The 13,732-nt window shown below is 38.1% G+C and overlaps 1 protein-coding gene across 1 annotated transcript; it reads left to right on the forward strand.

Annotated features, from left to right (window-relative positions):
* Positions 1–496: 496 nt before the first annotated feature.
* LOC124281025 (SPRY domain-containing protein 7-like) lies at positions 497–8,400 on the forward strand. The gene is made up of 5 exons (XM_046717046.1): positions 497–621; positions 2,587–2,703; positions 3,687–3,847; positions 5,243–5,345; positions 6,049–8,400. Exons 1-5 carry the CDS (start codon positions 510–512, stop codon positions 6,144–6,146), a joined length of 591 nt encoding a protein of 196 aa, XP_046573002.1. The 5' UTR covers positions 497–509; the 3' UTR covers positions 6,147–8,400.
* The last annotated feature ends 5,332 nt before the right edge of the window (positions 8,401–13,732 follow it).

Consider the following 13,732-nt stretch of genomic DNA (forward strand, 5'->3'; position numbering starts at 1 on the left):
CGGGTTCGATTCCCAACATGGGTACAATGTGTGAAGCCCATTTCTGGTGTCCCCTGCTGGAATATTGATAAAAGCGGCGTAAAACTATGCTCACTCACTCTAATCACTTAAGTAACGTGTTTAGGGACCGTTCATAATTTATGGCTGGGGGATGTGATGATGATTTTTATGGAGAAGCATGTACAATGTGAATGACTCCCCCTTAAAATTTATGTATAAAATAAGTGACACCCCCTCCCCCCTGCATGCCATGTACAAAATCAATGACCCCCTTACACTTCCCATAATTTCTGAGTATAATTTTAAACATTTCTATGTACAAAATTCCTGACCACCCCCACCCACCCACCCACCCCCACCGTAAGTGTGTACAAAATTGATTACACCCCACCACCACCCTTTAAGCTCCCCCAGAAATTATGAACGGTTACTTAGTTACATTCATTTAAGCTCGCCAAGGGAATTCCCAATTACGTCATATCCGCTTCCGGGTATTTCCCGAAAGCAAGATGGCTGCGTGTTTCTGTTGTTTTCGTTGTTGTTGGCCAGGATCGGGCTTTGGGCAGGGACACATCAAATTACAGGAGCTTCCGATAGTGAAATTGGACACAACACATATGGGTTCGTTTCTGAGTTTTTCATTCTGTACTTGTGGGTTCAGGTAAACTAATCAAATGTAAACGGAATGTGGCGAAACCGGTTAACTTTACTGTTTTTAGGGTTTGGTTGGTTTACATTTTGACAAGAGTTAAAGCATGCTAAATATGTGAGGTGCATTTCGATAACACTGGCCGTGTATTTATATAGAACGGAACTTTCATCGTCAGATATAAGTGATCCACGGTAGTACAGGCCTGTGTTGCGATATCTCGGGTGAAGATAAATTTGGTTTGGTTTGTTGTTTTACGCCGCACTCAGCAATATTAAAGCTGTCTGACCGCGGTCAGTAAATAATCGAGTCTGAACCAGGCAATCCAGAGATCAACAGCATGAGCATTAATCTACACAATTGGGATACGATTACATGAATGGAATAAATGGTTCTCCTAGAAAAAATGTAGCGATTGCAGCCTTATAAAGATGATGACAGTTTTTTGTGTAAGGGTATTTGAGTTTTGATTGTCTTAGTGTCATGAACACTTGTGAAACGTGTGTAACTTATTTCTTGCCATGATATTGGACAATTGCATGAAACCAAACTCATACTCTGACATTGTCTTTGTCTCACAGTCTCTGAACCTCATTATTTTCCTTTAAAACCTATTTTCAATGCTAAGGCCCTTAAATGAAGCAACTCTAGATCTCACTTCTGTTCAGAGACTAAGTGTTTGTCTAACATTGTCTATATGTACATTGAGATATCAGTATTTGATTAACAGGTATTCATTATAACACCATCATTGCATCATTGCATGCCTATGGCTAATATTGATTGAGTTTATTTTTACGCCGTATTCAGCAATATTCCAGCTATATGGCAGTGGTCTGTAAATAATCCAGTCCGGACCAGACTATCCAGTGATCTATAGCATGAGCATTGATCTACGCAACTGGAATATGATGACGTGTCCAGCTAGTCAGTGAGTCTGACCACCTGATCCTGTTAGTCACCTTTTATGACAAGCATGGTTACTGAAGATCAATTCTAACCTGGATCTTCACAGGTTTGATCTATAACATTCTGTCAGTGTTCAAATAGTTCATGCCTAGAAAACATTGTCCTCATTTTCTTGTTATTGAGTGGAAAAAAAATATCTGCCTTAATTATAATAAGTGTACAAGTGAATTACGTGCTTTGATACAAGGGAATTCCATTTGACGTCATATCCGCTTCCAGGACTTGGAGATGCAAAGAGTGCAATTTTATGGCTTAACGTACCTAATGAAATCAAACCATTTATATCTCCCACTGAAATTATTCCAATTACACTGTCAGGGATTTCCTGCATCCTATGCGCATAAAAATTGACAGTGGACGCAATGAAATTTATTAGCGTGCCCACAGGGATGCAATAAATGTCAAAGTACTTTTGTAAAAATTTCGATCAGGTAGCAATAAGTTATCACTGAGCCTGCTACTCACAGGGTTATGGTATCATTTGCAATTTAATTACTGTAATAATGTGATGATCAGGATACACAATACAATAACAGTAACTGAATTACAACCATATTACAACATAGTATTAATAATAATATCTAAGTGTCTGGGACCCCCATTTTGCGGTCTGGGACCCATGAAAATTTAGAGTATGAGTCCCAGGGACCCTCAAATACAGGTTTGAAGGTAAATCGCTGCACATATCCAAAAGAACATATAACCATTACAAAGTTATTGTATATTATTAGATAGTTTCAGAGAGACTCTGATAATAAGATCATTAGTGTTTTGTAATAATAATTTCAGGCTTTCTGCCTACCTCAAGAAATATTGTCCCAAGCAATGTTAAGGAAACTGAAACACACACACCCACAGCAGGGACAAAAAGTATACTTGCAACAGATTATTATGTGTAGCCACTTTTGCTTTTAATGTTATTGTTATCATTAACAATGATGAATAAATTTGTCTGTGTTATGTTTCAGGAAATGATGTTGTGATTGTGAAGAGTGGGAAGAGGATATGTGGAACCGGAGCAGCGCTTGCCAATGCACCAATCGTACAGAATAAAGCATATTTTGAAATCAAAATACAGAGCTCAGGTATAGTTCAAAACTGAAAAAGTAGAACTGAATATAATTAAGTTGAGAGAAGTCGTATGTAAAAGTGAGTTTAGTTTTACGCCGCTTTTAGCAATACTGCAGCAATATCGCGGCGGGGGACACCAGAAATATATAATATAATAATAAGTCATCTTCTATAGCGCACAGTATCCAAACACCAAGTGATTGCTTGCGGTGCTTTATCGGAATCTGATTATTATTACCCCGGATAACCCAAGCTGCCTGTAAGGCACAAGAAGGTTATAGTCACATGACTTTTTCCAACCGGGTACCCATTTTCTGCTGGGTGAACAGAGGCAATTTTGTGCGTCGTTGTGGGGCAGGACTGAAGTCCTAGAAACTCTTAGGAGTCAAGCTGCCAAACACGACGTTGCTTATCTTCAACTGATTTGTGACCTGAGCTGTACGCACAGGACCATACAGCGCCACAATAAGCTTTGCACATTGTACCCATGTGGGGAATCGAACCCTGGTCTTTGGTGTGATGGGCAAATGCTTTGACCTCCGGCTACCCTACCACCCTGTATGTAAAAAGAGCAACCCTGGTAACATAAGAAGGAAAATGCTTTTGTGTTTTAGAGTTTAGTGGAACCGGGCCACCATCCTTGGATCTATCTGTACATAAAGATTTGTTATTACGATATTGAGGTTAAGGGTCACATTAAAAATGTTTATAATGAGGTGGCCCTGGTTAACAAATGGGTGCCACAAGTTTCAAACTGGAGTTAGTGAGTGAGTTTAGTTTTACACCACCTGCAGGATTTTTCCAGATGTGTGACTGAGGTCTGTAAGTAATCAAGTCTGGACCAGACAGTCCAGTGATCAACAGCATGAGCATTGATCTACGCAATTGGGATAGGGCGATGAGTTAACCAAGTCAGCAAGCCTGACCACCCGGTCCCATTAGTTGCCTCTTACAAGCATGCATTACTGAAGATTAATTCCAACCTGGATCTTCACAGGTGTGTGGGGTGTGGGCTTGGCCACGCGGAAATGTAACATCAATGTGGTTCCCCTGGGAGACACCCCTGACTCGTGGATACTGAGGCATGATGGGACATTGTACCACAACAATGAGGAGTTCGGCAAGGTGCCGCAGATAGCGCAGGAAGGAGACATCGTGGTGAGTTGTTTTGTACAGACAAATCGTGGTAAGTTCCAGACAAGATTTCAGAGAGATCATTCACCTGATGAACTGCCCAGAAACAATAGGTGTTATAAACTTAGTATGTTTTGTTTATAGACTAAAGCTTAGTCCCTGAATATATATAATTTTGATAGTAACAAATAAGCCCATTTAAATTGAAAAGTAGCCCCAGTGAGTTGGGGGATTCAGGAACCTGGGGAAATCTAGACTTGCTTCGTTTAGGGCTTTAGCATTGCAGGGAGGGCTGGCAGTAGGGGAAATACTGTTGTTCAGGGACTGTGAGACAGACTAGTTTTGTATAGTGCTCTGTGTTTTTCTTACACAAAGTGTGCACTTGCCCCTTTTGTGTAACTGATACTCACTGACCACATTTATCTTTTGTGTGTGGAGCATGACATGCAATCAACAGTTTTGTTTCAGGGCCTAACATGACATTAGACTCATTTCTGTGACAGGGCCAAGCACACTTCCCTTTCAGCACATCTGTTTCTTTCAGGGCATATCTGTTTCTGTGACAGGGCCTAACCCCCAGCCTCATTTCTGTTTCAGGGCATAACACTAGCCCCATTTCTGTATCAGGGCCAAGCATGCTTGACACCCTTGTTTCAGGGCCTAACCCCTTTCAACCTCATTTCTGTATTCAACCTCTTTTCTGTTTCATGACATAACTGTGACAGGGCCCACACTTGCACATCTGTTTCAGGGCCTAACCCTCTCATTTCTGTATCAGGGCCAAGCATGCTTGCACCAAGCTTGTTTCAGGGCCTAACCCTCAACCTCTTTTCTGTTTCAGGGCATTAACAAGCCCTGTGACACCAAGCACACTTGCTGTTTCAGGGCCTAACCCTCAACCTCATTTCTGTTTCAGGGCATCCCTTTCAGACAACCTCATTTCTGTGACAGGGCCAAGCACACTTGCACCTCTGTTTCAGGGCCTAACCCCAAACCTCATTTCTGTTTCCACGACATTCTGTGACTGTCTCAGGGCCAAGCATGCTTGCACCTCTGTTTCAGGGCCAATCTACAACCACGTTTCTGTTTCAGGACATTAGACAACATCATTTCTGTGACAGTGCCAAAAACACTTGCACATCTGTTTCAGGAACTAACCCACAACCTCATTTCTGTTTCAGGGCATTAGACAACCTCATTTCTGTGACAGGGCCAAGCACACTTGCACATCCCTTTCAGGGCCTAACCCTCAACCTCATTTCTGTTTCAGGGCATTAGACAACCTCATTTCTGTGACAGGGCCAAACACACTTGCACATCTGTTTCAGGGACTATTCTACAACCTCATTTCTGTGACAGGGCCAAAAACACTTGCACATCTATTTCAGGGACTAACCCACAACCTCATTTCTGTTTCAGGGTATCACATACAACCACATTGAGATGAACTTCTACATCAACGGGGATGCTGTCAATGTCCCATTCACAGGCATCCGCGGCACAACGTACCCAGTGTTCTATGGTATTTTCCATACAACTAGTTTTCTTCACTTGATTTTCCATGTATCTCACTCAGAAGTTTATATGTCAAGGAAGGTTTATATGTCACACACTCCATTGCTTGGCAGACATTCCAAATTTTACTCACAGGTTTTGCATTTACAGATACTTTTAGAATTACAGTGCATTGTATTTGAAAAAGTGCTGTCCCCGTCTATGTTTCAGAAACGTTTCATGTTATGCATGATAAGAACCATAAAAGGCTTTCAGACTTTTCCTAACTGTTTAGTTGTGATAAGAGTAAATAGGTCATAATTGTTATCTGTTTGGACATGTTGGAGGCCTTTAATGTTGCTTAATTTGTTCATGATGGTCTGTTCTAGAAAATGTTTTGGATGCTTAATATATGCTTATATATTATTTGAATTTTTGTCTGTTGGTAAGGCTATATTCTTTTCATAATGTGTTAGCAGTGGTTAAATAATATCGTTAATCACTAAATGTTTTTAAAAAACAACAGTTATATTATTGTTTGATTTTTGTGGTGTCTTTTTAAATTTTAAATCCAAAAAGATCAACAGAACACATAGGATTTGTTTAAACCGTTGTTATGTTATTTCTGCTTATTTCCTGGTTTTTTTTTGTCTGAACCTGTAAATTGAAGAATAGAAAAATGTGAGATCATATCAAGATGTACACATAACGTGCATATTTTCTTTTTTAAGTCGACGATGGTGCAGTCTTAGATGTCCAGTTTGAGAAGTTCTACCACCAACCACCAGAGGGCTATGACAGCATCATGATAGAGCAATCTCTGCTCTGATTGGTCAGTGTGATGACTACTTGTCTGTGATTGGCTGAGAGAGAAACTGTGTTTGCTGCTATGGCAACCTTCGCTATGGTTACCACATGTGTTGATGGGAGGAAAAGGAATCTGTTTGTCTGGGACAACACCAGGAAACGATGAAAACGGCACAGGGAGACCGATTGACTTAGAGAAAGGAAAGCCAGGCTGGCAACAATCTCTAAAATATCTGCAACTGCCAACTTCCACTTTACGGTACCAAGACATTAAAGATCATTTCCATAATAACGGTTTCCGACAATGTGACTGAAATATAAACACAACTATATGTGAACTTATTTCTTTATAAATTTATTGATATTATTCATATTACTATTTATCTCATTCCTCAGCTATAGTTCTTTTGATATGTACTACTCAAAAATTGTTGAAAAATGACAGATTATGTGTTGTTACTTGAGAGTAAAGTCTTACGTCCTTGGAGTAGTATGTTTGAAAAATGTTTTTTAACTTCTGGGGTGAAAGGCAATCCTGTTATTATCATGTTTACTCAGTAAACGAATTACAGTGAAACTTTGTGACATCATTAAGAACATCCGACTCTCTACATCCCTTACTGTTATTGTAAAATCTAGTGTGTTGTCTGAAGTTATAGGTAAGAGTTCATTATGTGATAACCCTAGGGCTGGCTATTGATGTAGCTCATAGAGATTGGTAAGGGGTAACTAAATATCAATCAATTATCAATAAAAATCAGGGACGTAATTTTGAGTGAAAATGCAAAAATTGTCTGAAAGACTTGAATATATTCCACGTCACTGGTGAATGGCGCCATGTTTTGGCATGGATTTGCAAAACAGCATCCAGAATATACATGTAGTTTAGAAACAGGCCATGAATAAAGTCTTAAATTTGTATATTGTGTCAGAAAATTCAAACTTTTTTCCTGTCACAAAAACTAATGTACGATATTATCGATAACACAGTTTTCATATCGATAGTCATTAATAATAATTCCTTACGATGATACATGTATTTCTGATTATCAATCGTTTTTATCCAGCCTTAGATTTACCCCCATAGTCCTTTGTGGTCACTGCTAATACATTGTTACGATTTATGGGGATGCATACGAACATACTTGAGTGGTGTGAGGGTTTTCGATCTGTTCAACTGTCAAGGACATTTTGGATGACAATCAGTCAATGTCCAAGCGATATTTTTCAAATTAGGACATTGTCCTGTTATTGTTTGGTAAAATCTTAATAAACGTCCTATTGCCATTTGTCTGTAGAATAATGACTTGATATATGAAACTACTGATGCTGAAACTCACCTTCATTTGAAAGTTAAGTTACAGTAAATAACAGCACCACACTTGTCTCTCCCTGCTCTCGTCCTCCTCCTCCTCCCCCCTCCCCCACCAGTTTTTTTTTAGTCAGAGATATGTCAGATTTGAAAAGAAGTAACTTTATGTAAAAGAAAAATATGGACTTTTCCATAATTGACATGTCCAGCTTTTAAATGGACTTTCACTGTATCCATGGTAACTAACTATATTTACTGCATAACCAAACAAATATCTGCTAATTGTAATCCAACTACATCCATATTCTGGATTTAGTCTCTATATATCCGTTGTGTTGGTTTATTAAGTGTTTTAACTGCAATGAATTGTGAGTTTCATGTTGCTTGTACCTTGTAACTTAGTGTCACGTATGTTGGTTTATTATCCAAAGTCTGAGAAGAAAATATTGAAGTCAAACTTACACGCTCTCGTTTCTTGTGAACTGCATTTGAATAAGACTAACCAAATATGTTCATATGTTTACAGAAGATTGTACTTTATTGTAAAAGCATGATACACACCATTTGAGGAAGTTTTATACAGTGGAAAAACATTATGAGATAGGCTTCATAGAAATAAAGATGTTAAAAAAATATTGTCAATATCATTTATCATAATCACTCTTGAAAACATTTTTCTTTCACTTTTAATGCCAGACCAATGTATTTTCTTTATAATTTACATTTACATTCGTATTTCTGCTAAATTGTTCAGTCAATGATTAGTAGTGATTTTCTTGCATAGTTAATATAGAGTTATGTCCCTTCCATAACAGATAGCTATTTCATAATTACCTCCCTTTGGCTTTTGATAATAATTATACTTCCAACAGACAATGTCTTCAAAGATGGCAAATTCATTATTGTTTTTAGTTCCACCTCGTCCTAAAATAGTTATATTGATAAAAGTTCCATGATCCCATTTGATAAAAGAAATCTGAAGTCAGCTTTTTCGAAACAATTCCTTCCTTCCCTGGACTTAGAAAAATAGTGTCTGCCATGTGACAAAAAAACCCATAATGTCCTTATCAACAATAGTTAAGTCTAATAATTTTCAGAAGCATGAATATTTAGTTCTTTTATTGTGTACTTTTTTAAACATTAATAACAATGTTTGTGAAATAAATCCTCAACTTTGACAAACCCTTTTAATTTTCTAACTATTTGCCTCCAGCTGCTTTACATATAGATTAAGAACTTTCTAGGCAAAGACAGGAAAATTCATATGGTTTGGATTTAGATGAGAAGTGTATTTTCATTCATTTTGTTTGCACACTTTCTCACATAATTATTAGCAGTCCGCCCGTCCATGTTAAATATATGAAGAAAAAATACCCCAGAAACTACTGGTTTTATTTTTTCATTCATGATAAATAACAAATCCTGAAATACAAGGTGAGTACAAGAGAGAAGAAATTGTACAATACAATGCTGTCGTCGACTATATGTATCACCAGTTGTATGGATGTTGTGAAGCTAGACTGTCTTCAGTCTCACTGTATGTTTTGTCTGTATTCTTAATGTCCAGGGCCCACTTGCACAGAGCAACCTTAGTTACAATCAATCTTAGGGCCTTACAATCAACTTTACAATCACCATACAATTGCCCTAATCCACTTGAACAAAGCCGATCTTAGAGCGATTGTAAGACCGCATGGATTTAAGATCGCGATCTTAGCTAAGATCGAACTCTTCAACGGTGGTGGTACGAATTTCTTAAACTCGACTCCGTCTACAGTTGTCTCAAAGTCATAGCATGCTGCGCAAATAAAAGTGATACTGGTCCCAGCACACAATACATACCTCCCTCAATCGCACCTTGCAGAATTTATCATGAAAAGTCCCAGAAATCTTAGAAGGGACTGATTAAGTGGACGATAGCATATATTTTTCTACATTCTAACTGTCTTGATTTATGAACTGAGAATGTGATATTGCAACCACAGAAATACCTACCCATGTTTTATGAAAATACTGAAATCTGAAAAAATACATGAATAAATTTGGATCTAGATTTAGTGACTTAATTATGGAACTTAAAATAACAAATATAAACAGTATTTCCTTATGATATAACACCTAAATGTATGATTTGCCAATGGTTGTCAATGAGGCGTTGTTTAATCACGCAGCTGTTGGGGGGAGGGAGGGTAAAATCCTAAATATAACCTAGAATAAAATACAATAAAACAATGGCTACAGAAGTGTTGTAAAGAATGCTTGGCAGGGAAATCGTGCATTAAATAATATTTCAAGAGAGTAGTTATTAAATCATTATTCACAGTATATTAATTATTTAACCCTATTAGCGTTGATTAATATTTTTCTTAAAGTGAAATCCTTTGAAACAGAAATTTTTAATACCCCATCATGTGTATATCCCTATTTGATGACTACTTGTATATATTTAAATTGCATAATCAAATTTAGATTTATGGATGAGAAAGAAACTTGATTTTGCACGTTAACTTGTATCTAATTGTAGATTACTTTAATGATAAACTAAGACAAAATCACTCCATGACCGAAAAGAGATATCAGTATGTTGACTGTACTGCAGCGGCATATGCCAAGGGAAACCACTCCCATCTTAGCGTATAAAGTAAAATTATCTGCACTTGAGTTAATGAAAAGGTCCACGGCCATTGTTAATCGCACGCCGACACCATTAAGCTATTATCCTTTCCTTGATTATCAAGAAGGTATGTTGTTTCACACTTATTCCAACATTGAATCGGGTGGGAATAGTACTATGTGATGTCGACTTCGATAGTTATGTGTTTCACTACAGTAAATAAAAATGTACCCGACGTTAAATCAGTTGTGCATTCTCCGTGTTGTTGAAATGTCGAGGCGAACCACACAGTTTCATGCAATATAAATGCAATCTCCAAACGTAAAGCTGATTATTTGCGTGAAACAGACACTAATTTGAATGCCATTTCTAAAATGATCTTAGCTCCTTACAATTGGTCCGGACCAATTGTAAGTTTCGATTGTAACTTACAATAATCTTAGCCTACAATTGCTTTGTGCAAGTAGATGGCGATTGTAACCGAAGCCTAAGATCGCGATCTTAAGGATTTACAATAATTGTAGCGCTAAGATCGTTCTGTGCAAATGGGCCCTGATCTTCACAGTCAGTGTATTGGTTACTGTTCAAGATGTTAGTAAGCTGCATTTGCTAGCTGCATCTCACTCACGATGAAACTGTCGTTCAGCAAGTTGAAAACTATGTGTTCAAGGTTATTCAGCTTTTGAAAAACACAAAATCCAACATGGTGTCACCTGTGTAAACGTTTTTTAAATGTTTTACCATTTTCTTTGTTGTGCATAATAAAAAACTGTTTTTTTATTATTTTTTGTTATTCTTTTCAATCACGCTGACAAAAAACCAAGTTGTTGGTTGCCTAGGTAACATAACTGCTTGATACTGACATACTTCTTGCAAAGCTTTACTGATTCTAGAAAATCTTGCCATTAATTTTTCTTTCTGGTTATTCAGACTGAATTCCTTTGGTAGGTGTATTTCGTATTTGGAAACTAAGGGTTAAAATAGTTACCAAGCAACCAGTGCTGGTGTAAGAGATAGATCAGGTTTGTCTGTTTGTTTAACAACACACTAAATAATCATGTTATATGACGACGGTCAACGATTGAGTCTGGACCAGACAATCCAGTGATAAACATCATTCAGCATCAAATTTACGCAACCGGGATACAATGACATGTGTTAACCAAGTCAGCGAGTCTGACCACCCGATCCCGTTAGTCATCTCTTACGACAAGCATGGTTTGCTGAAGACCAATTCTAACCCGGAATCTTCATAAGTCAAACGGATCAGGCGTCAGATTTGGAGTCTTGGGTGGTATTGTATACTCGGACACAATGGATCGGTGCTCTTGATATCGATCACTGGATTGTCTTCCAGACTCCATTATTACTAACCACTGACCACTCTCATGTAGCTCAGTGATTGCTGAATGCAGTGTCATCAACAAACAATTCAGTTGTATGTATCTTAGGTGCAGTAGCGACAATAAGTACAACTGCCTCAATATAGATACAGGTAGTTCTTTTCTAAAAAAACGTTCACTCACTCACGCAAAGTTTCGTGACATTACAACCAAAGAAGCCTTTCATTTTAGAAACTCAATTAGAGACAATGTACTCCTGTCTCTACAACCACCCCTCATATATATATATTTCAGTACTACCCCCCTTTCCCCTGAAAAAAAAATCCCCTGAGGAGCATTAATGTCATAATGGCATTTACAGATTGAGTTGGTCATGGGGTACTTAATACAATGATTACCGTAATTAGAATCTGACAGATTTTCAGTGTTTGTGGGTCTGTCTTCTGTGTATCATGTTGTGTTGCCTCTATGGCTAACGTTGATGTCAAGTTGTTGTTATTTATTTCTGGCCCCGATTTCTGGAGTTTTTACTCAAAATCTGAGAAAATGCAGGAAAATGCATTTCCCAGAATGAACTGAAATCCATATTAGACAATTTGAGTTTGGTGGATAGATTACTTAAGTTGTTTGGGCTTTTTTATTTTGAAAATGCAGTTGATTTAAAAATTCAGCTGTTTCAAATTTTCAGACTCAGTTTGAAATCAGAGTAAAAACTTCAGTTTGTTTCGAGAAATTGGGGCCAGGAAATACATCTACAGTTGTTGTTTTATCTCTTGCCCTTGTAACAGTTCAGCTTTCAGATTGTCAAATGGATGTGTGTGAAGTTGCAATATGATTGAATAAACATGTAAACCCTCATTACAGCAAGTTAATCCTTTTTTTCTTATCTTAAAAAGAGAAAATGTTTCTCAGGCACACGTTTCAAGAAATTTGAAAATGTCTGCAAAAATTCCATATCATATGTAGCAGGCTCTATTATCCAATAAGCCAGATTAGAATTGGTCTCCAGCAATCCATGCTTGTGGTAAAAGGCGACTAACAGGATCGGGTGGTCAGACTCGCTGACTTGGTTGACATATGTCATTGCATCCCAATTACGCAGATCGATGCTCATGATGTTGATCACTGGGTTAGCTGGTCCAGACTCGATTATTTACAGACTGCTGCCATATAGCTGGAATATTGCTGAGTGCGACATTAAACAAAGAGACCCAAGGTTAAATACATACCAAGCTGTAAACTGCTTCACTTTTAAGGAAAAAATTGCCAAGAAACGTTTTTTGCTGCACAACCTTAATAGTGACTATTTCTTTTCACAGAATATGGAACATTGTCCCCAATGTCACTGTTCTATAATTATCTGTAGATTATATTTGTAATTACATTTTAATGGATTCGTTGCTAATCATCTCACTGCTCTTTACTGACTTGAGAACTCAAACCTTCCCTACGGACTTGACCCTTCCCAACTGACCTTGACCCTTTTATACACACCTTGACCCTTCCCTGACCTTTTCTCTTCACTACTGACCTCTACCTTTTAGTCGCTGAGTTTACATTATTGTTACGTTGGGATAAATCAAGGTCACAGAGAGTGTGAGTAATGAAGGGTCAAGGTCACATATAGTCAGGGTAGGGAAGGGTCAAGGTCACATATAGTCAGGGTAGGGAAGGGTCAAGGTCACATATAGTCAGGGTAGGGAAGGGTCAAGGTCACATATAGTCAGGGTAGGGAAGGGTCACACATAGTCGGGGTAGGGAAGGGTCAAGGTCACATATAGTCAGGGTAGGGAAGGGTCAAGGTCACAGTCTCTAAGATCAAAGTCGCTAGGACACTGGTAGTGTTGTATAGAGTATGGTTAGGGAAGGGTGAAGGTCGCATATAGAGTGAGTATCCAAGGGTCAAGGTTGCACAGGGCACAGATAAGATTTATCAGTTTGATGCCAGTCATGTGATATCTATATGTTGTGCCAGTATGTTGTGAAGTATGTTATGTTGATGGTTTATTAAGTGTATTGTGATAAAATGCTCAAGATGTTGTCTTCATCAGTAAACTATCTTCTACACTGTCCAGGGCTCGATTAAAGGGATGTTACCTACTTGCACCAGGTGCAACCTAAGAATAAAAGCCTAGTTGCTCTAGCCAAATTCCAGTTGCAATGTAGTGTGTTAAATCATCAGAGGTTTTGGTGCACATAAACATATTTCCGTGACGTAGTACCCATGAAACCATAGCAACACAGAGACACAGCTGATCCGTTTACAAGAGCTGTCATAGCCAAGAAGTGTCTATAAATAGCAATGTTTCGGTGCCATAGCTATTCAAAGTTTAGAAGAA

The sequence above is a fragment of the Haliotis rubra genome, unplaced genomic scaffold (assembly GCF_003918875.1).
Source record: "Haliotis rubra isolate DU_JTF1 unplaced genomic scaffold, ASM391887v1 Scf278, whole genome shotgun sequence".
Classification (NCBI taxonomy): domain Eukaryota; kingdom Metazoa; phylum Mollusca; class Gastropoda; order Lepetellida; family Haliotidae; genus Haliotis; species Haliotis rubra.